The sequence below is a fragment of the Rhineura floridana genome, chromosome 3 (genome assembly GCF_030035675.1).
Source record: "Rhineura floridana isolate rRhiFlo1 chromosome 3, rRhiFlo1.hap2, whole genome shotgun sequence".
Lineage (NCBI taxonomy): Eukaryota > Metazoa > Chordata > Lepidosauria > Squamata > Rhineuridae > Rhineura > Rhineura floridana.
Genome location: NC_084482.1, coordinates 213882373 through 213905681, shown reverse-complemented (window position 1 = coordinate 213905681; position 23309 = coordinate 213882373). Strand labels below are relative to the sequence as shown.

The following is a 23309-nucleotide window of genomic DNA, read 5'->3' as shown; positions in this document are numbered from 1 at the left end:
TTGCATTATTTAAACGACTTTGCTAACAGGTGAGAGCATCACAACAATTTAAAAAGTTGAAAGTATGATTTCAAATACGGAACTGCAAAAGCTGAGGTTGTCTGTTCTATCGCGGCCACCCTCTGGGGCCTTTCACACACCTGCACATACACCCCGACGTCCATCTGGTAGAGGATGAAGGAAAACAAGTTCCCTTGGGTCATGAGGCCGGCGCGGATCTGCTGGTACCCGCAGTGAAGCATGATCAGCTTCAGGCCCAAATGAAGTAGCTAGAGAAAGAGAGAAATTGGCGGAAATAAGCTTTGATGGCCACCCTGCTGACTCGTCGCTGGGCTGACCTGCCTATCCCATTTCTCCTCACAGGATCCCCAACAGTCAGGGATGCCCCCAGTTTAAACAGAGCAAGTCTATCCTCTACTCTTTGGGAAAGTTCCTCCTGTTTTCCCACCACATTCTCTTGCTCCTCTTCTGGATCTTCCTGCTTGGCTACAAAAGAGGACTGTGTGGTCCTTCCAACTGAGGGCCTTTTGACAAGTAACTTTCAACACAACCTTTAGGCTCCCCTGCCAAATTCTCCCCATGTAGGAAATGACTGCAATGAACGAAGAGTCTAGATTTTAACATCTCCTGGGGGCTGTGAAGGAGAGCAGATCCTCGTTCAATGTTCAGCAGCTTCGTTTCATCACCTGTGGACAGGTGTGTGCTACCTGACATGCTTCACTGTTCCTGTGATGGTCCACATCAGAAGCTGGAGCCAGAGCAGTCAAATTGACAATATCAGGCCAGCATAATACCATTAGAACCAGCTAAACCTTTGCTACCATTTCAATCCTGGATAACGCCAATGAAACCACAACATCTTTTAAAAGAAAAAAGCAGGCCAGAATAGGGCTGCGTACACACCAAACCTTTACAGCATATCTAAAGCACATTCCCCCCCCCGACAATCCTGGGAACTGTAGTTTAATCCTCACAAATTCAGTTCCCAGGACCCTGTCATGACGCAGGCTGGAAGGGGTAGGATAGTCGAGGGAGATTCAGACGATGAGGACTGGGACATTGAATTCAAGGAAGGGACTAGCAGTGAGGAGAGCCCACAGTGCACTCCGACCACTGACACTGACAGCACAGCACCCTTCACTCCTGGCTCCCCTATGAAAATGCGACCTGAACTGTCAGAAGTTGCTCAGTTGGACACGTCCACTCTGCCCACGCCAGAGACTCAACCTTACACGTCAGAAGCTTCCCAGCTGAGCGATGCTCTGTTTCCCACACCCGAACTGTCAGTTAGCAGCCCCCTTCCTTTGGAAGGGGAAGCCAAGATCAAACCACCTTCACCCCATGCTAGGAGGCGTCAGAAGTGGGAAATTCAACAGACGGAGTTGAGGAGGAGCCTATGTTTGCACGCAAGATCCCAGCCTACTTAAGGTGGCTCAGGGGAGTGGCCCAGTTGCTGAGTCAACGTGTGAGAGCTGCGAAGACATGCTTCGACAGTGTTAGTCAAGGCAAAAGTTCCTAGAAAGTGTAGTGAAGTTAATGAGGCACACTGGTTTTAATATATCTATTACTTTAATAACAAGAGAAAAAGCACAGTCACGTCTGGGCAGTACAGACCCTTAACAAACTCCAGTTCACAAGATTATTTGGGGGGGCAATTTTTATTTGCGTATACAGGTCTTACAGTCCACTTAAAGGTCTGTAAGGAAGGGGCCATGTGCACTTTACATCCAGAAGAGAGTTCCACACCTGTGGGGCCACCACCAAAAAGGTCCTCTTAAACATGCACCCCAGCCAGATTTATCTTATTGGCAGACACATCCACAGGGATTTTAGGATACTGAATCCATAATGTAGGGCTAGGACCACCTGCCCATGTGCTTGCTTCTACACCCTGCCATACCTACTCAACCTATACATTTGTAAACAAACTGGCTGTTATGGAGACATTAGAAGTCACCAGAGAGATGGTGACCTTGTACAAGCTGTCCCAGATGTCATAGAAGACAAGAAGAATGAAAGACAACAGCATTGTCTACAGAAAACAGACATCTGTTCCAAGATGGCATGGCTCTCCTTTGGAGGACTTCTGTCCTCCTCTTTTGCCTCCCCCTCTCTCCTCAAGATCCTGAAGACTCACCCGTCGGATGAGCAAGTAGACGGCCCTCTCCAGATCTCTCTGGTCCTTGAGCCGGTGGGTCTCATCCAAGGCCTCATCGTAGCGCCGAGACTCCTCCTCCTCAGTGGCAAAACTGCGCACCGTCTCAATGGATGAGACAATTTCACGCACCACCTCCCCGGAGTGAGCAATGGAATCCTGGATTGCCTTCAGCAGAGCCTGGAGGAACCAAGGAGAAGGCAAAGGTGTGAGTTCAGGAGCCTGCACTGAGTACCTGTGTGATGCAGCAGCTCGACTCCCAAGCCCGATTGCAGGACACCTCAAGTATGAAGCCCAGTGGCTTTGTCTTCAGACAGTCCAGTATCTTCTCATGATTGATCTACAGCAGGGATGGAGAACATCTGTGGCCCCCCAGATGTTGCTGGACTACACCTCCCATCATCCCTGGCCATTGCCAGCTGGAGCTAGTGGGAGTTGGAGGCCAAGATCACCTGGGAGGCACCAGATACTCCTTCCCTGATCTACAGTGTTACAAAAATGCAAGAGACCAGTTTGTGCATAGCAGATGATCAGTTATAATTTCCATAAAAATATTTGTCTTTGGTGCAAGCTTACATCTAGCAGTGAGCAACCTGACCATAACGCCATTCCATTCCACTGCATTTACTTCTTTATTTTTAAACTATTATTGTTGTTATTATTATTTAACAACAACAACAATAATAAATTTCTAGCCTGTCCTTCCTCACAGAGGAGCCCTGGGCAGAAACATCAAAATGTTAAAACTAAACAATTTAAAATAAAAGAAAAGTATTTTTAAAATATTTAAAAAGATTAAAAACCATGTAAAAATATTCAGAGCATCTAAAAACATTTAAAAGCAATCACATACCTGTACCAATTTGAGCTAGGTTTGAGCTAAAGTTGGTCAAGCTAAAATGGTTCAACCAGAGGGAATTCTGGGATACCCTCTGTTGGAGAAGTCCACGGCTTTAGTGCCAGACAGGCAATTTGCTAATGTCAAGAATATGCAACTGAACCTTATCTGTTATCTCTTACCTGCTTCCTGAGATCAAACTCAGGGAGAGTGGGTATTGCAGATCAGGACCCCTGGGTGGGACTGTCTAGCCTCCCTTATCTTCAAAGAAGTTGATCACGGAAGGGGCGTCTACGATGGCTGATTGGCCCCCTCCCTGTTGCCAGCCAAAACCCCATAAAAATGAAGGGTGATCCTTCAGTTACTCATTCCCATTCCTTATTCCAACTGCTTTGACTTGCCTGAGATGCTGACACACTTTTGGGAACCGGGTGTTCTACTTGAAGTGAGTATAGTTAGGATAGGTCAGCTTTGTTGCATTTCTTTTGTCTGCTTGAATCTCTCACACTGTTATGCAAATGTATCTCTTGTTTAGCCCGGTTGAGGGCACTCAGCTTTAAAGGAAATATATGCTGCTCTCTTTTGCATGTACCTTTCTTTTCTTTTAAATAAACTACCCTTTTATTAATGGTGTGTATTGCTTTTCACAATGACTCACAATTTTGGGCATCCATTGCCCTTGCCTCTTCCCTGAATGTGAGGTAAAAAAAGGTCTTGCCCCGACCTTGTTTAGGGGGCAGGACGTGGCTGCGGCCTCCACTTGCTCCCATCCTCCCCCATTGACCTCTCTGGGGTCTCTCTCTCTTGTTTCTCCTTCAGGGTTTCACTCCCTGCAGGAGATGTACGGCTGTGAGGTGGGCCCAGAGGGGCGCAAAGGAGGGTATCTCCAGCACGGCTACGACGGGAGGGACTTCCTCAGCTTCGACAAGGAGACCCTCAGCTGGACGGCGGCCCAGCCGGAGGCCCAAGTGACCAAGAGGAAGTGGGAGAGAGACAGGGCTTTTACCCAGCACCGGAAGGCCTTCCTGGAGGAGGAATGCGTTGAGTGGCTGAAGAGATACTTGGACTACGGGAAGGAGGCTCTGCAGAGGACAGGTGAGGGGAAGGGGGTGGGCTCATGGAGGGGAGGGATACAGTTTCCCTACACGCTTCCCTCCCCCCTCCCTTTACAGTCTTTATTTCTGGTCCAAACAGCCAAAAGTCTCCATTGCGGAGGTGGCAGAAAGAAGTTTGGGACCAGGACTGGGTCACTTCAGGCTGCAATGGGGGTGGGGATAATATTTAAATCTCACCCACCCCTCTGCCTAGAACGGGGTTGGCTGGCCTTTTGGGGGAGGGCAGAGGGGCGTACGGGCCCATGGCCAAGCCTGGTGGTGGTGGTGGCGGGGGCAAAATGGACATGGTCAAGTGGTAAAAGTGGGTGTAGCATGTTTTAACTTTACCTTTAAAGACAAATTTGGAGTTGGGAGTCACAAAGTATCTTTCAACATCACAGCAGTGGAGTGGCCAGCAAAACAAAAAACTTTTTTGTTAATGGACACCCTTGAGGGGGCTACAAATTCCTTTTGGCATAACACTGGGGTACCTATGGGAATTAACTTTAAAATAATCTTTTAAAAATGGAATAAATTGGATGGACGGTGGTTGTTGTTGTTATGTGCCTTCAAGTCGATTACGACTTATGGCGACCCTATGAATCAGTGACCTCCAAGAGCATCTGTCATGAACCGCTCTGTTCAGATCTTGTATGTTCAGGTCTGTGGCTTCCTTTATGGAATTAATCCATCTCTTGTTTGGCCTTCCTCTTTTTCTACTCCCTGCTGTTTTTCCCAGCATGATTGTCTTTTCTAGTGAATCATGTCTTCTGATTATGTGTCCAAAGTATGATAATCTCAGTTTCATCGTTTTAGCTTCTAGTGACAGTTCTAGTTTAATTTGTTCTAACCCCCAATTATTTCTCTTTTTCGCAGTCCATGGTATGCACAAAGCTCTCCTCCAGCACTACATTTCAAATGAGTGGATTTTTCTATATCTACCTTTTTCACTGTCCAACTTTCACATCCATACATAGAGATCGGGAATACCATGGTCTGAATGATCCTGACTTTGGTGTTCAGTGATACATCTTTGCATTTGAGGACCTTTTCTAGTTCTCTCACAGCTGCCCTCCCCAGTCCTAGCCTTTTTCAGATTTCTTGACTATTGTCTCCATTTTGGTTAATGACTGTGCCAAGGTATTGATAATCCTTGACAAGTTCAGTGTCCTCATTGTCAGCTGCAAAGTTACATAAATCTTCTGTTGTCATTACTTTAGTCTTTTTGACATTCAGCTGTAGTCCTGCTTTTGTGCTTTCCTCTTTAACTTTCATCAGCATTCGTTTCAAATAATTACTGGTTTCTGCTAAGAGTATGGTATCGTCTGCATATCTTATATTCTTGATGTTTCTCCCTCCAGTTTTCACACCTCCTTCATCATGGTCCAATCCCGCTTTCTGTATGATATGTTCTGCGTACAGATTAAACAAATAGGGTGATAAAATACACCCCTGTCTCACACCCTTTCCGATTGGGAACTAATTGGTTACTCCATGTTCTGTCCTTACAGTAGCCTCTTGTCCAGAGTATAGGTTGCGCATCAGGACAATCAGATGCTGTGGCACCCCCATTTCTTTTAAAGCATTCCATAGTTTTTCATGATCTACACAGTCAAAGGCTTTGCTGTAGTCTATAAAGCACAGGGTGATTTTCTTCTGAAATTCCTTGCTCCGTTCCATTATCCAACGTATGTTTGCGATATGATCTGTGGTGCTTCTTCCCTTTCTAAATCCAGTTTGGACATCTGGCATTTCTTCCTCCATATATGGTAAGAGCCTTTGTTGTAGAATCTTCAGCATTACGTTACTTGTGTGGGATATTAAGGCAATAGGTCGTTAATTATTGCATTCTCTGGGATCCCCTTTCTTTGGAAGTGGGATATATATTGAACTCTTCCAGTCTGTGGGCCATTGTTTAGTTTTCCATATTTCTGTGGTGTAGTGATGCGGTGCGTTCCAGACGTTACCCGCTTGCCTGGTTGTACCCAAGCGTAGATAGTCCAGACGAAAGACAGCCACGAAGACACAGTTAGTTAAAGTTAAGAGTCTTTACTGTCATTAGGTAAACAGACATGAATTGCTCTCCTTCGCTTCTCCAAACAAAACCCCTTTCCTCCACGAAATACTTCCCCCACACTTTGCTTTCGGTTTACAGGATTATATCTCCTTTCGCTGCCCTTGCCAACCACATCTGCTGAGAGACGGCCTTGGCAGCCTTTAGCATAGTTTAACCCTTCTGTGTCATTTCTCTACTTCTGTCTTTCTGGAAAAACACCAGACAGTGAGACTCAGCAGCCTACAGTTCCCACCTTTTCCATAAAGACAGTATTTCAATATGCAATATACATTTGTTACAGACATTTCTTTTCATCTCAGAAATACAAGCATTACATACAGTTATACATTGTTCAGGTCTAACACACCAAGCTTAGGAACCAGTTTACCAAACTTTTCTTCACATATACGCTTGGTCAGGATGTCTGCCAACATGTCCGTGGTATTACAGTAAGACAAGGCAATGAACCCTTTCTGCACACTATCTCTCACATGATGGCACCTGACGCTTATGTGTTCTGTGCGCTTGGTGTGCGCTTCTGACATTGCCATCTTTATACACGTTTGTCCTCGAACACTGTGATGGGTTTTCTAATATCCATGCCCACTTCGTGCCTGAGCAGCTCAAACCACTGTAGCTCATTGCATGCACTTGACAAGCCTACGTACTCAGCTTCTGAGCTGGATGTAGCTACTACAGCTTGCTTTCTGCTGCACCAATCTATCACTGACCCGTGCAGCAGCACAACTATGCCAGTGGTTGATTTTTGGCTTGTGAGTTCCCCTGCATGGTCTGCATCCACGTAACACTCCAAGCCACCCTGGTCCTGCACAGAAAGCACCAGCCCTTTCATCTTTGAGCCCTGGAGGTATCGCAGCACCCTTTTCATGCCTTGCCAGTCTGTCTCTGAGGGATTCTCCACCCTTCTACTCAAAATGCTTACAGCGTTGCAAATGTCTGGGCGTGTGACCTTGGCTATGTATTGTAGCTTGCCCAATATTTGTCTATATAGCGCCTGATTCGTGCAAGGTGTGTCTTGTGTGTCCTGCTGAACTGTGACAGTCATAGGAGTCTACCGGATTACAGTCTGACATTCCATTTTCTGCAAGGAGCTGCTTTATCTTTCCCTCTTGTCTCAGCATGAAACTCCCATCATCAGCACACATTATGTCTGTACCCAGATAGTGCTTCACTTTTCCCAAGCACTTTGTATCTACACGCCGTCGCAGGCTATCGTGGAATTACTTCTCCTCTGTTTCATCATGAAACAAATAGAGGATATCGTCAACATAAACTGCGCAATATGTGGGGCTTGCTCCTTTTGTTCTGACATAAAGACACGTGTCCGCTACACAGCGTCTGAAACCCATGGACTTTAACACTTCGTCAAGCTTTGCATTCCAACACCGAGCGCTCTGGCGAAGGCCATACAAAGACTTGTGCAGTTTACAAACCAGCCCCGGCTTGGTTACGAACCCTGGAGGTTGCTCCATATAAATCTCCTCCCTCAGGTCCCCAGGTAAGAATGCTGTGCCTATATCGTAATGATTGACGTGCATGTGTTTCATGGCTGTTATCTTCAGCAATAGCCGAACAGACTCATGTTTTACAAGAGGGGCGAATACAGCATCGTAGTCTGTGCCATATTGCTGAGTAAATCCTTTAGCCACCAAGCGGGCTCTGTATCTCTGCACCTCTCCGGTATTAGACCTTTTCCTTTTGAAAACCCACTTGCAGCCTATGGCTTTCTTCCCTGTGGGAAGACTGCCCAGTGTCCATGTACCATTGTGTTCCATGGCTTTCAGCTCCTCTTGCATGGCTGCCTGCCAGTTGGCCTGCTCAGTTACAGGCAACTGCCTGATTTCATCAATGGAAGAGGGTTCCTCCTCAGGTGCTATTATGGCAGCAGTAAATGCCGAACATGGCTCTGTCACCGGGCATGTTACTGATGCACCTACTGAGCTCTTGCTTCCACCCTCCTTGTGCATTACCACATTCTTATTCCCTCTCTTGCTACACCTAAGGACACTCATTTTTACCTGGAACAGTGAATTCCTCAGAAACCCTTTCACACACATCTTGTCTCCTTTCATTATCTCACACTTCCCTTGTTTGAATATTACAGTATATCCCATCACATTTAGTTTCTTTACAGACATTATGTTACATTCCAAACCTGGCACATACAATACATCTGTCATGATTGTTTTTAACATACCTAATTTCACTGTGCCTTTACCCAGCACTTCCCTCTTCGTTCCATCTGCCAATACAATGACTTCTGTTGTGGGAAGTGAAGTTTTAAATAAGTTTAAGTCTTTGACTAGACTGTGTGTAGATCCTGAATCGATTATCCGTAAAGTACTGTCTTTGCTCTCACAGTCATTCATTTTAAGAGTTCCCGCACTCACTATCTGCACGCTTGACTTCCAGTCCCGTCCTCTCCGCCTCATTGCACAGTCTCTTTGCAGATGTGATTTCGAGCCACAAACAAAACAAGGCTACAATTTCTTGACAGATTGCCCACCCAGGATCACTCTCTGCTTCTCCCACGGGAGGCAGAAAATATTGGAAACCAAGGAGGGAAGAGTATCCAGGCTTCCCTTGTACAGGCTGAGATTTTTTTGCAGGTATTTAATTCTTGAGGTTGAGCAGGATTGTTCTGTTAACAAAAATGCTTCCACTCAGTAGGAATGTGAGCATTTGCAGATTACCTTTCCTCTTCTGAGAGGGAGCTGATTTAAAAGAAAAATCAGTGAAAGAATAGAGTGTCTTGGAGCATAGTAAGAGCACAGTGTGAATGGTGTCATATCTTCCTTTTTTAAAAAAAAAAATGCATCCCAAAACGTTTAGAAATCATTGACCGTGTCACTTTTTTCTGGCTGTAAAGTCCAGGCCAGGGAGTTTAGTTGGTCACCCTGAGATTGTCTCCCCTCTTGATAGATCTGCTGTAATGAAGGAGGAAAGTGTTTTTTCTTTCTCTAAGTTTGCTAAAATAAATATTAATTAAAAAAAACATTTTTAATTTTTTAAAAAACAAATAATTCCAGAGAGCTGTAATTCCAGCATCCTCCCTTTGGGAGAATAACCAATCTCAGCCATGTTTTGAGAGATCTGAGTTTATTCATTCAGGGGGCCTGGCAATATTCACCCCAGAGGCCCTGAGCATATTTGTTGAGGACAAGGATTTTACCCAAAACGTCGTGCTTGAGCGTAATGTGTAATGTGAGAGAGGCTGGGAATTCTCTTCTTTGGAAATTTTCGTCTCTTCAAGATGCTAAAAATGTCGGGTATCCAATCTCAGTGCAGGGGTGGGACTGGATGACCACATGTGGTACTTACCTGCAATTAAACCACACCATCCCCCCTGCCAGCTACTGAAGAGCTTCTTTTCCTTTTGGCAGAGCCCCCTGTGGTGACGGTGACACGCCAGGCAGCTCAGGATGGCCAGGAGACCCTCATCTGCCAGGCTCACGGCTTCTACCCCAAAGAGATCGACACTTTCTGGAGGAAGGACAGGGAGGACATGGAGCATGCCACCCTCCGCAGGGACGTCGCTCCCAATTCTGACGGGACCTACCATGCCTGGCTCAGCATTGATGTTGACCCCCAGGACAGGGACCACTACTGGTGCCACGTGGAGCATGCCAGCCTGCCGCAGCCTCTGGTCTTGGCCTGGGAGGAGCCTGGTGAGAGACTGCGGGGGAGAGGAGGAGAAGGGAGGGCTCCTTTGCCAGGATGGCGGGTTCTAGGAGGAGAATTTCCACCCAGGGTGGAATGAGGGACCCTGGAAAGAGCCCCTTGCAGCTCCATCAAAGGCTCCAGCACTGTAAAGAGCCCTGTGTTGAAGGCCTGGGGAGCGGGGAGGACAGAGCTTCCAAGAGGAGAGTTGGAAGCGGAAGGAACTCTGGCAGAAGGCAGGTCCATGTATGCAGCTCCTATTGTTGTGTTTGGACTGCAGGACTATGTAACCAAATGTATGTGGCCACTAAATGCCACTTTAAATGAAAAGGTTTTGTGGGCTTCCCTGAAAGTCTGTCATGATGACCTCTGGTGGGTCTCAGAGGGGAGGGAATCCCTTCGTATCAGGGTCATTGCAGAGAGGGTCAGAGTGCATTAGTGGAATACCTGCTTGACGTACTGGATGGGTATGTAATAAAATATATGCGGCTGTCTAATGCCCTTTTAAAATAAAATGGTTTCCTGAAGGCCTCTGATGCTGGACTCTGGCAGAGAGAATTCCTTTGTATCAGGGCCAGTACAGAGAGGGCCATGGCCTGTGAGTAGAGGGCCTACTCTGCACATGGTTCAGTGCCCGGTATCTCTGTTTAGAGAGTCTGCTTGAGGCCTTGGGGAGCTGCTCCTGCCAGTCTAAGTAGAGATGTCTTCCTCTCCTTTTAGCCAACATGGGGCTCATTGTGGGGGCCATTGTGGGGGCCGCGACTGCTGTCCTGCTGGCAGCTGCTGGGATCCTCTTCTTCATTCTCAGTAAGTAAATTTTGAAAGTGTTTGCTGGTCTTGGGTGTCTTTCTGTTGTAGACTCTCCAGGAGGATGTGCTCATGGGGAGGGCTTCCTGACAACTGCTGCTGGTATTCAGCCAAGCACCCCCCCCAATGAAATTTTGAATATGATCTGCGCTAGCTCTGTGCTATAAAATTGCAGAGAATCCACCAGATGTTGCCGACAATCCTAAATCTCCAGTCCTATATGCATCTACTTGGGAGGAAGATCCATTTAAATGAATGGGACTTCCTTCTGAGTAGGATTGCACTGTTAAGTGCTCTACCCCTACGATTTTGAGAACTGGGTTCTCATGGGAGTTAAATTATCTACAGATGAATCTGCAAGTCCACACCCCAGTGTCCAAATTCCAAAGGGCTGGAAAGAATTTTATAACCTAGTGGTAGGTTTCCTTTCAGCCCCTTGGAATTTGGAGTCTGTTCCATTTTGTCCTCTGTCTGATCTTCTCATTTACTTGGCTTTAATCCCAGTTCTTTTAAAGATTTTTGTTGATATACAACCTTTATTCTTGCTCCTGAGCTCTGTTGGCTGTCTGTCCACTTTTATAAGAAGTGCTCAAATTGTTGGGAACTTGTTTCTGCCTTTTCTAACGAGAGTTTCTTGAGAAGTTTCTGGGCTGTCCTTCCGTGGATGCTGTTAGGAACGGACTGGAGCAGCATCTGCTGGGTAGGTTTTAGGATCCAGGAGCCCTGCCTCTTTGCAAAAGGTGGGAGTGGATTGATCTCTGGAGGTCCCTTCTGGTTCTGATCTTTTGATTTTGTCTCTACAGAGAATTGGAGAAAGGAAGCGTCCTACAAAGCAGCACCAAGTGAGTAACTCTTCCCTCTCTGAAATATTTTTTCAGCAAAGAGGAATAGCAGTTTACAAATAGGTAGAAATAAACCCTGGGGGTGGGGGGTCCAGCCATTAAGCATGGGACCCTGTTGAAAAGATTAAGCCTGGCTCCTCAACCTGTCTGTGGAGAGCAAGAAGAGCTAAGAAAAGGCTACAGAGAGCCTGAAGGCTGAGGGATGGGCTCCCAAAAGCAGCAACAGGAGGGTGTGAGGAAAATGAGAGAGAAACAGATCACTGTCGGATTATAAATTTACTAGGACTGCAGCCAGATATTTGGTTGCTTAGTTCAACACTGAATGTCAGGGAGCCCCCCTCCTGATTTGGCCTCACTGCCCCGCCCCTCTGCCTGTCTACTTCTGCCCTGCCGTAATCGCCCACCCACTCTTGTCCCCCCGTTTCCTCCGTTTTGTGTTGGGTGCATCATTCTTCCCCCTCCAGATTCTGCTTCTCATTCCAGTGCCATCCCTCAGCTGAAGTTGCCTCTGGCCTACCTGACTCTTTGCTCTTCTTAACTTGATTGGCACTGGCTTGTGACTGACGCATATATCCAAACTTGACCTCTATGGGGAATGAAGGTGTATGTAGGAGACCTGGAAGTAAAGAGGAAAGGCGCTGGGGAGAGGGCAGTTCGCTTCCCACATCATAGGCAGTGATGTTGATTCCTTCTGTTTTCTCCTTCTTGCAGAAAGCGACCAGGACTCTGCTAGCTCTGCCAGTGGTAAGTGGGTTTGCAGGTGTGGGGAAGTGGGGATCTTGCAGGAGACTCTGTAGGGAAGTTCCCCAAATTGTAAACGGCTTCTGGGTTTCTAAGAGTTACATAATCTGGTGTGTCCGTTTAGATGAAAATGACTCTTACAGCCCATTTTGTCAGTCCATGTGTGGCATCATCTGAACTCCATGGAGGATCTCCTCCCTCTCACGAACAGGTTCTGCCCCTGATCTGAATGACAGTCAGATTTGGGGTTCAGGAAGGGATTTCTCCTTCCACTCAGACTACTTTTGTATCCCTGTGGTGTTTCCCAAAAGTGTGCGGCTTGACTCCCTTGCTTGAGCCAAACTCTGGAGGCACCTTTTGGTGGTGCACCTGCTTCTTGCACCATTTGGGTGTGGCTTGACATGGTGGGGGATGGTGACTGCAGCTGTGGGGTTGGACTAGATGGCCTTTGAATTCCCCCAGCTCAATAATCCCAATGCCCCTATACCCTTCTGTTGGTTTAACTTTACACTCTCCTGTTTTTTGTTTCTGCAGCGTGATACCAGGAGGTTGTGTGAGATGAGACCAGAGGGAGGCTGCCCAAGATTTGTCGCGATTTACAGAAGATCAGAACTCCTGTTGTCCTTCATCACTATTTATTATGCCACCGAATCCTGGCTCTAACCCAGCCATTCTGATCCCAGCTGTAGCCTGGATTTCAGGGGAAGTGACATTTCTGATGGGGTTTGGCTAATTTCATTTTTCAGCTGATTTTCAGAAGTGTGTTTGTATCAGTCAGAAATGTGCCAAATATACATACTTCAAAGCGTTAAATTTTAAAAGGGATGGTAACCTAAGAGGTCCATCTGGTCTAGTATTCTGTTCTCAACAGTGGCGAACCAGATCCCTGTGGGAAGCCCACAAACAGGACCCGAATGCAACAGCACTTTGGTAATTCTCAGCAACTAGTATTCTCCATGAATTTGTCCAGCCCTCTTTTAAAGTCATCCAAGTTAGTGATCCAGGAAGTCTTTACTTACATTGTTGTGCCTCTATAAATATGTTCAGTCGTACTGAGCATGATTTGTAGTGATTTTTGACAATATCTATTCCTTATTTGTTGTTTTGGGTCCCACCATACAAACTTTCCCAAGTCTTGCCAACTCGATTTGAAGGTAACATTTGGGAATTGTTAAAGGGGTTCTTATATATGAAATAGGCTAAATTGGTTATTGATTAGTCAAATTTTCTTATTGTCTGCCAGCTGCTTGGGCCTCCTGGCCTTTGGCTGAGTTGATGTAACATCATGGAATATATACAAGCATTTAACTTCTCTGGGTGAGTGCTCTCTGTACACCTTTTCTGTGAGGAAATCAAGGAACTAGCAAGGAGGATTGTTGGCAGGAAGCCAACATCTTGTGGGAGCAAATTCCATAGTTTTTTTTTTTAATAATTTTTTTTATTCAAATTTTTTCAAAAGACAAAACAAAGTCAAAAAAACATAACAATACAACAAAAAAAATAAAAATAAAATAGTTGACTTCCGATTTGTCGCAGATCAGCTATAAGTATATAATATACATCAAACCTGTCTCTTAATGTATACATACAGGATCACTTTTCTCCATAGGCTGTCTTAGTTAATCGTCAAATCCCAATATCATCATTTTATTTTGATCTTTCAACAAAAAGTCTAAGAGAGGCTTCCATTCCTTAAGAAATGTATCTGTCGATTTTTCTCTAAGTAAACATGTTAATTTATCCATCTCTACTAAGTCAATTAATTTCAATAGCCATTCTTCCGTTGTTGGTGTTGATTCCATTTTCCACTTTTGTGCATATAATAATCTTGCTGCTGTAATCATATATAATATTATTCTTCCATATTTCTTTTCCATTTGTTTATCCATAAAACCCAAGAAAAAAAATTCTGGTTTTGACTGAATATTTATCTTTAGAATTTTTTGCATCATCCTACCTATCTGTGCCCAAAATGATTTTGCCTTTTTACACAGCCACCACATATGATAAAATGATCCTTCTTGTTGTTTACATTTCCATTTTCTGTGAGGAAATCACAGAATGATTTGAATCTTTGAATGTCCACGAGTTCTAGTATTATGAGAGAGGGAGAAGAACTTTTCTCTATCCACTTTCTCAATGCCATGCATAATTTTATACACTTCTATCATGTCTCCTCTGACCCGCCTTTTCTCTAAACTAAAAAGCACCAAATGCTGCAACCTTTCCTCGTATGGGAGTCGCTTCATCCCCTTGATCATTCTGGTTGCCCTCTTCTGAACCTTTTCCAACTCTATAATATCCTTTTTGAGATGAGGTGACCAGAACTGTACACAGTATCCCAAATGTGGCCGCACCATAGATTTATACAACGGCATTATGATATCGGCTGTTTTATTTTCAATACCTTTCCTAATTATCGCTAGCATGGAATTTGCCTTTTTCACAGCTGCCGCACACTGGGTCGGCATTTTCATCGTGCTGTCCACTACAACCCCGAGGTCTCTCTCCTGGTCGGTCACCGCCAGTTCAGACCCCATGAGCGTATATGTGAAATTCAGATTTTTTGCTCCAATATGCATAATTTTACACTTGTTTATATTGAATTGCATTTGCCATTTTTCCGCTCATTCACTCAGTTTGGAGAGGTCTTTTTGGAGCTCTTCGCAATCCCTTTTTGTTTTAACAACCCTGAACAATTTAGTGTCGTCAGCAAACTTGGCCACTTCACTGCTCACTCCTCATTCTAGGTCATTAATGAACAAGTTGAAAAGTACAGGTCCCAATACCGATCCTTGAGGGACTCCACTTTCTACAGCCCTCCATTGGGAGAACTGTCCGTTTATTCCTACTCTCTGCTTTCTGCTTCTTAACCAATTCCTTATCCACAAGAGGACCTCTCCTCTTATTCCATGATTGCTAAGCTTCCTCAGAAGCCTTTGGTGAGGTACCTTGTCAAATGCTTTTTGAAAGTCTAAGTACACTATGTCCACTGGATCACCTCTATCTATATGCTTGTTGACACTCTCAAAGAATTCCAATATGTTACTGAGACAGGACTTTCCCTTGCAGAAGCCATGCTGGCTCTGCTTCAGCAAGGCTTGTTCTTCTATGTGCTTAGTTAATCTAGCTTTAATCATACTTTCTACCAGTTTTCCAGGGACAGAAGTTAAGCTAACTGGCCTGTAATTTCCGGGATCCCCTCTGGATCCCTTTTTGAAGATTGGCGTTACATTTGCCACTTTCCAGTCCTCAGGCACGGAGGAGGACCCGAGGGACAAGTTACATATTTTAGTTAGCAGATCAGCAATTTCACATTTGAGTTCTTTGAGAACTCTCCGGTGGATGCCATCCGGGCCCGGTGATTTGTCAGTTTTTATATTGTCCATTTAGCTTAGAACTTCCTCTCTCGTTACCACTATTTGTCTCAGTTCCTCAGAATCCCTTCCTGCAAATGTTAGTTCAGGTTCAGGGATCTGCCCTATATCTTCCACGGTGAAGACAGATGCAAAGAATTCATTTAGCTTCTCTGCAATCCCCTTATCGTTCTTTAGTACACCTTTGACTCCCTTATCATTCAAGGGTCCAATCGCCTCCCTAGATGGTCTCCTGCTTTGAATGTATTTATAGAATTTTTTGTTGTTGGTTTTTATGTTCTTAGCAATGTGTTCCTCAAATTCTTTTTTAGCATCCCTTATTGTCTTCTTGCATTTCTTTTGCCAGAGTTTGTGTTCTTTTTTATATTCTTCATTCGGACAAGACTTCCATTTTCTGAAGGAAGACTTTTTGCCTCTAAGAGCTTCCTTGACTTTGCTCATTAACCATGCTGGCATCTTCTTGGCCCTGGCGGTACCTTTTCTGATCTGCGGTATGCACTGCAGTTGAGCTTCTAATAGAGTGTTTTTAAACAACTTCCAAGCATTTTCGAGTGATGTGACCGTCTGGACTTTGTTTTTCAGCTTTCTTTTTACCAATCCCCTCATTTTTGTGAAGTTTCCTCTTTTGAAGTCAAATGTGACCGTGTTGGATTTTCTTGGCAATTGGCCATTTACATGTATGTTTAATTTAATAGCACTGTGGTCACTGCTCCCAATCGGTTCCACAACACTTACATCTCGCAGCAGGTCCCGGTCCCCACTGAGGATTAAGTCCAGGGTTGCCGTCCCTCTGGTCGGTTCCATGACCAACTGGTCTAGGGAATAGTCATTTAGAATATCTAGAAACTTTGCTTCTTTGTCATGACTGGAACACATATGCGGCCAATCTATGTCCGGGTAGTTGAAGTCACCCATTACTACCACATTTACTAGTTTGGATGCTTCCTCAATTTCATATCTCATCTCAAGGTCTCCCTGAGCATTTTGATCAGGGGAACGATAGATCGTTCCCAGTATTAAGTCCCTCCTGGGGCATGGTATTGTTGGCGCGTGCGTGTGTAGGTAAGACGTGGTTTGAATCCAAAAGCCGTTTAGAACAGGAATAAGACAGGCCAGGCAAGTTTCATGTAAGAGTCTTTACTAGGCAAAGACATTAGAGACATCTTTCTCCATTGACATTTCTTCCCCCACTCTGAGTTCCTGCCAGTTCCCACCTTATCACACTCTCAGCCAGCCACACTGACCTTGATTGTCTGGAACTCTGTTCTCACAGCTTAACCCTTCTGCTTCAGGTTTCTCTCTCTCTGCTAAAAACCTTGTCTGTGAGTCTCACAGCCTGCGTCACTGACCAACAGCCCCCACCTGAGTCTTACAGACTACAAAACTTCATGTTACAATTATTACATTTCTACAACATTAACTTTTCATTACAATACATTTCAGTACATGGTTTGTTTTCTTACAGTTTACATTTACATTTTCAGTTCAGTTCAGTTTCTCTTTATTCTTTATTTACACAAGTTTCACAGATTCATGTTTGCTTTTATTTGATGATACATTTACATTTCATTCTTCAACACAAAACTACCACATTAGATCCATTGTTTCTTTATCAATTGGTCCCTCTTTTTCCCATTCTACTGGAATTTCATCTGTTTCATTATTCTGCTGTGTAACATTAAATGCAAATCTCTGAGGAGGTTGACCTTTCATTTTTCTCTCTGATTTCCTGACATTATCTATTTCCATTTCTTTTTCACTCTCAATTTTACTCGGACCAGCACCACTAGTACTAGGCATTTCTGTATCATGTGTTGTTATGTCTTCACCTCTCAGTCTTTTAACAGTACGTTTGCCACCATGAATTAAATCTGTTAATGCAGTTTTTAATGGAATTTGCTGCCCGAAAGGAACATCCGCAGCTTCCTGTTTGCTTTCACTCTCTAAGATCACTGTTTGACTGTCTCTCCAAGGTTTATCTATCACTTTTATGTTTCTGCTTAACACTACTTGTTGTTTCTCAGGCAACCAAACTCTGTAATATGAATTCTGAAATCCCAAAATGCGTCCTGCCTGCGCTCTTGACTGTTTTGCAACATGTACCCAGCATTTTGCCCCAAAACGTTCTATGTGTTTCACCCTGGGTTTTCTTCCAGTCAGTTTCTCATAGGGAGACATGCCTATTGTTCTGTGCATTAGGCGGTTCTGAATATAAACAGTGTACAGAATACATTCACCCCAATAAGATTGATTCATATCAGCATCTGCTAGCATTGCTCTCAATGAATCCTGCAATGACCGGTTCCTCCTCTCTGCCGTTCCGTTGGAGGATGGGCTGAAGGGAGCAGTTAGACTTTGAATTATCCCCTTCTTTTCCAAATATGTTTGAAATGAATTACTGGTAAATTCACCACCTCTATCTGATCTGATGTTTTTGATAACAACCCCATGTTGTGTTTCTGTTCTCTGTATGAATGCCTTTAATTTCTCTTCTGCATCACTTTTCTTTTTCAATAAGAACACATGTGTAAATCTGGAGAAATCATCCACAATCACTAAATAAAACCTTGCTCCACCTTTTGAGCACTGAAAAGGTCCAGCTAAATCCACATGTATTAGCTGATAGGGTTCTGTAGTCGTGCTTTCACAGCTCTTATTTACCGGATTTACAGTCATTTTTGTTTTATAGCATACCTCACACTCATCCACATGCTCACAGTGTGTTAACTTCAAATCTTGACTATATTTTGGGGTGTTTTGTATCTTTTGGAAATGGGCGTGTGCCAGCTTTCTGTGCCATTCATGGACACAATTATCATGTTTCTCTTTATTTACTGCTACCCAAGCACACATGTCTTTATCAAGCTTGCACTCAACCATAAACATATTGTTCTGTAATTTCCCTTGCATGCATATTTCACCATCTTTTCTCACAAACCTTCTATCCCCTTCAAATGTAACTTTGCAACCTATTTGAGCCAATTTTCTCACTGATAGAATGTTATATTTTAAACCAGAAATCAATAATACATCTGTTAAAATTCCCAAATTACCCATCTTCAGCGTTCCTCTCGCAGTCGCGTCCTGAGTCGATCCGTCAGCCAGATAAAGCTTCTCCTGCGTCGGCTTTGAAGTGCAAAATAAACTAGAGTCTGTGATTAGGCAATTAGACGCTCTACTGTCAAGAAGCCATTTAGAGTTAATCAGTTTATTGCTCTCCTTAGAAACAAAGTTCATGCTTGCTCTCTGACTTTCAAAGTTTCTGTTATTCCTCTTCTTTAAACAATGTCTCTGTATATGCCCACGTGATCCACAAAAATAACATGTTTTAGTCTCTTGCTTGCTTCTTTGATTTTGGTGTTGTACAGACACAGTCTCAGCCTCTTTTAAATCCATTTTCTTGTTCTCTTGTCTCCTACACCACTCTTGTTGAAGTTTCTGTTCCACAAAGTCCAAGGTTAGATTCCCGTCAGGTTGACTTTCCAGACCAGAGACCAGCACGTCCCATTTTTGATCCAATGAAGATAACAGGAGATAAACCATCTGCAAGTCATTATGATGAACGCCTCGATCTTGTAGCTCTGCATTTAATCTACGAAATTCAGCCAAATGCTCTTCCATAGTCACATCATCTGTAAAACGCATCTGATATAGCTTCCGTGCTAAACACAGCCTGCTTCCCGCAGTTTGCTGTACATGCGCGGCTCTTAACTTCTCCCACATCTGATTAGCCGTCGGCTCATTACTCACCAGCAACAGTTGTGAATCTGATAGCCCCAGAGTAATAAAAGCCTTCGCTTTCTCGTCTTTCTTCAGCCACGCTGCTGAAGGAGCTGCCGGAGGGGTTTTTTCCACGACATCATTCAAATCCTCTTTAATCAGAACTGCTCTCATTCTCCATTTCCAGCTGGAGTAATTTACAGCATTCAGCCTCTCCATCGGCATCCCGGATAATAGATTTACAGCCATGTTGCCCACTCTTACTTGCCTCTCACTTGCGCTTTGTTTCTCTCTGCAACAACGCCACTTCACCGGCTCTCGAACCCGCTACCACGCCTGATAAGCTGGGCCCATAACCCCTGTTGGCACGTGCGTGTGTAGGTAAGACGTGGTTTGAATCCAAAAGCCGTTTAGAACAGGAATAAGACAGGCCAGGCAAGTTTCATGTAAGAGTCTTTACTAGGCAAAGACATTAGAGACATCTTTCTCCATTGACATTTCTTCCCCCACTCTGAGTTCCTGCCAGTTCCCACCTTATCACACTCTCAGCCAGCCACACTGACCTTGATTGTCTGGAACTCTGTTCTCACAGCTTAACCCTTCTGCTTCAGGTTTCTCTCTCTCTGCTAAAAACCTTGTCTGTGAGTCTCACAGCCTGCGTCACTGACCAACAGCCCCCACCTGAGACTTACAGACTACAAAACTTCATGTTACAATTATTACATTTCTACAACATTAACTTTTCATTACAATACATTTCAGTACAAGGTTTGTTTTCTTACAGTTTACATTTACATTTTCAGTTCAGTTCAGTTTCTCTTTATTCTTTATTTACACAAGTTTCACAGATTCATGTTTGCTTTTATTTGATGATACATTTACATTTCATTCTTCAACACAAAACTACCACATTAGATCCATTGTTTCTTTATCAATTGGTCCCTCTTTTTCCCATTCTACTGGAATTTCATCTGTTTCATTATTCTGTTGTGTAACATTAAATGCAAATCTCTGAGGAGGTTGACCTTTCGTTTTTCTCTCTGATTTCCTGACATTATCTATTTCCATTTCTTTTTCACTCTCAATTTTACTCGGACCAGCACCACTAGTACTAGGCATTTCTGTATCATGTGTTGTTATGTCTTCACCTCTCAGTCTTTTAACAGTACGTTTGCCACCATGAATTAAATCTGTTAATGCAGTTTTTAATGGAATTTGCTGCCCGAAAGGAACATCCGCAGCTTCCTGTTTGCTTTCACTCTCTAAGATCACTGTTTGACTGTCTCTCCAAGGTTTATCTATCACTTTTATGTTTCTGCTTAACACTACTTGTTGTTTCTCAGGCAACCAAACTCTGTAATATGAATTCTGAAATCCCAAAATGCGTCCTGCCTGCGCTCTTGACTGTTTTGCAACATGTACCCAGCATTTTGCCCCAAAACGTTCTATGTGTTTCACCCTGGGTTTTCTTCCAGTCAGTTTCTCATAGGGAGACATGCCTATTGTTCTGTGCATTAGGCGGTTCTGAATATAAACAGTGTACAGAATACATTCACCCCAATAAGATTGATTCATATCAGCATCTGCTAGCATTGCTCTCAATGAATCCTGCAATGACCGGTTCCTCCTCTCTGCCGTTCCATTGGAGGATGGGCTGAAGGGAGCAGTTAGACTTTGAATTATCCCCTTCTTTTCCAAATATGTTTGAAATGAATTACTGGTAAATTCACCACCTCTATCTGATCTGATGTTTTTGATAACAACCCCATGTTGTGTTTCTGTTCTCTGTATGAATGCCTTTAATTTCTCTTCTGCATCACTTTTCTTTTTCAATAAGAACACATGTGTAAATCTGGAGAAATCATCCACAATCACTAAATAAAACCTTGCTCCACCTTTTGAGCACTGAAAAGGTCCAGCTAAATCCACATGTATTAGCTGATAGGGTTCTGTAGTCGTGCTTTCACAGCTCTTATTTACCGGATTTACAGTCATTTTTGTTTTATAGCATACCTCACACTCATCCACATGCTCACAGTGTGTTAACTTCAAATCTTGACTATATTTTGGGGTGTTTTGTATCTTTTGGAAATGGGCGTGTGCCAGCTTTCTGTGCCATTCATGGACACAATTATCATGTTTCTCTTTATTTACTGCTACCCAAGCACACATGTCTTTATCAAGCTTGCACTCAACCATAAACATATTGTTCTGTAATTTCCCTTGCATGCATATTTCACCATCTTTTCTCACAAAACTTCTATCCCCTTCAAATGTAACTTTGCAACCTATTTGAGCCAATTTTCTCACTGATAGAATGTTATATTTTAAACCAGAAATCAATAATACATCTGTTAAAATCCCCAAATTACCCATCTTCAGCGTTCCTCTCGCAGTCGCGTCCTGAGTCGATCCGTCAGCCAGATAAAGCTTCTCCTGCGTCGGCTTTGAAGTGTAAAATAAACTAGAGTCTGTGATTAGGCAATTAGACGCTCTACTGTCAAGAAGCCATTTAGAGTTAATCAGTTTATTGCTCTCCTTAGAAACAAAGTTCACGCTTGCTCTCTGACTTTCAAAGTTTCTGTTATTCCTCTTCTTTAAACAATGTCTCTGTATATGCCCACGTGATCCACAAAAATAACATGTTTTAGTCTCTTGCTTGCTTCTTTGATTTTGGTGTTGTACAGACACAGTCTCAGCCTCTTTTAAATCCATTTTCTTGTTCTCTTGTCTCCTACACCACTCTTGTTGAAGTTTCTGTTCCACAAAGTCCAAAGTTAGATTCCCGTCAGGTTGACTTTCCAGACCAGAGACCAGCACGTCCCATTTTTGATCCAATGAAGATAACAGGAGATAAACCATCTGCAAGTCATTATGATGAACGCCTCGATCTTGTAGCTCTGCATTTAATCTACGAAATTCAGCCAAATGCTCTTCCATAGTCACATCATCTGTAAAACGCATCTGATATAGCTTCCGTGCTAAACACAGCCTGCTTCCCGCAGTTTGCTGTACATGCGCGGCTCTTAACTTCTCCCACATCTGATTAGCCGTCGGCTCATTACTCACCAGCAACAGTTGTGAATCTGATAGCCCCAGAGTAATCAAAGCCTTCGCTTTCTCGTCTTTCTTCAGCCACGCTGCTGAAGGAGCTGCCGGAGGGGTTTTTTCCACGACATCATTCAAATCCTCTTTAATCAGAACTGCTCTCATTCTCCATTTCCAGCTGGAGTAATTTACAGCATTCAGCCTCTCCATCGGCATCCCGGATAATAGATTTACAGCCATGTTGCCCACTCTTACTTGCCTCTCACTTGCGCTTTGTTTCTCTCTGCAACAACGCCACTTCACCGGCTCTCGAACCCGCTACCACGCCTGATAAGCTGGGCCCATAACCCCTGTTGGCACGTGCGTGTGTAGGTAAGACGTGGTTTGAATCCAAAAGCCGTTTAGAACAGGAATAAGACAGGCCAGGCAAGTTTCATGTAAGAGTCTTTACTAGGCAAAGACATTAGAGACATCTTTCTCCATTGACATTTCTTCCCCCACTCTGAGTTCCTGCCAGTTCCCACCTTATCACACTCTCAGCCAGCCACACTGACCTTGATTGTCTGGAACTCTGTTCTCACAGCTTAACCCTTCTGCTTCAGGTTTCTCTCTCTCTGCTAAAAACCTTGTCTGTGAGTCTCACAGCCTGCGTCACTGACCAACAGCCCCCACCTGAGTCTTACAGACTACAAAACTTCATGTTACAATTATTACATTTCTACAACATTAACTTTTCATTACAATACATTTCAGTACATGGTTTGTTTTCTTACAGTTTACATTTACATTTTCAGTTCAGTTCAGTTTCTCTTTATTCTTTATTTACACAAGTTTCACAGATTCATGTTTGCTTTTATTTGATGATACATTTACATTTCATTCTTCAACACAAAACTACCACATTAGATCCATTGTTTCTTTATCAATTGGTCCCTCTTTTTCCCATTCTA

General features: G+C 43.8%; 1 protein-coding gene across 1 annotated transcript in view; it reads left to right on the top strand.

The window, feature by feature from the left end:
• The window catches only part of LOC133378953 (uncharacterized), a 49897-nt gene extending 36625 nt beyond the window's left edge, over positions 1–13272 (top strand). The window contains exons 10-17 of the mRNA XM_061613564.1: positions 1008–1286; positions 2123–2191; positions 3695–4088; positions 9548–9832; positions 10545–10631; positions 11435–11473; positions 12185–12217; positions 12749–13272. Of these exons, the coding sequence (XP_061469548.1) occupies positions 1008–1286; positions 2123–2191; positions 3695–4088; positions 9548–9832; positions 10545–10631; positions 11435–11473; positions 12185–12217; positions 12749–12753 (1191 nt within the window). The 3' untranslated portion in view covers positions 12754–13272. The remainder of the gene's footprint in view (positions 1–1007; positions 1287–2122; positions 2192–3694; positions 4089–9547; positions 9833–10544; positions 10632–11434; positions 11474–12184; positions 12218–12748) is intronic.
• The last annotated feature ends 10037 nt before the right edge of the window (positions 13273–23309 follow it).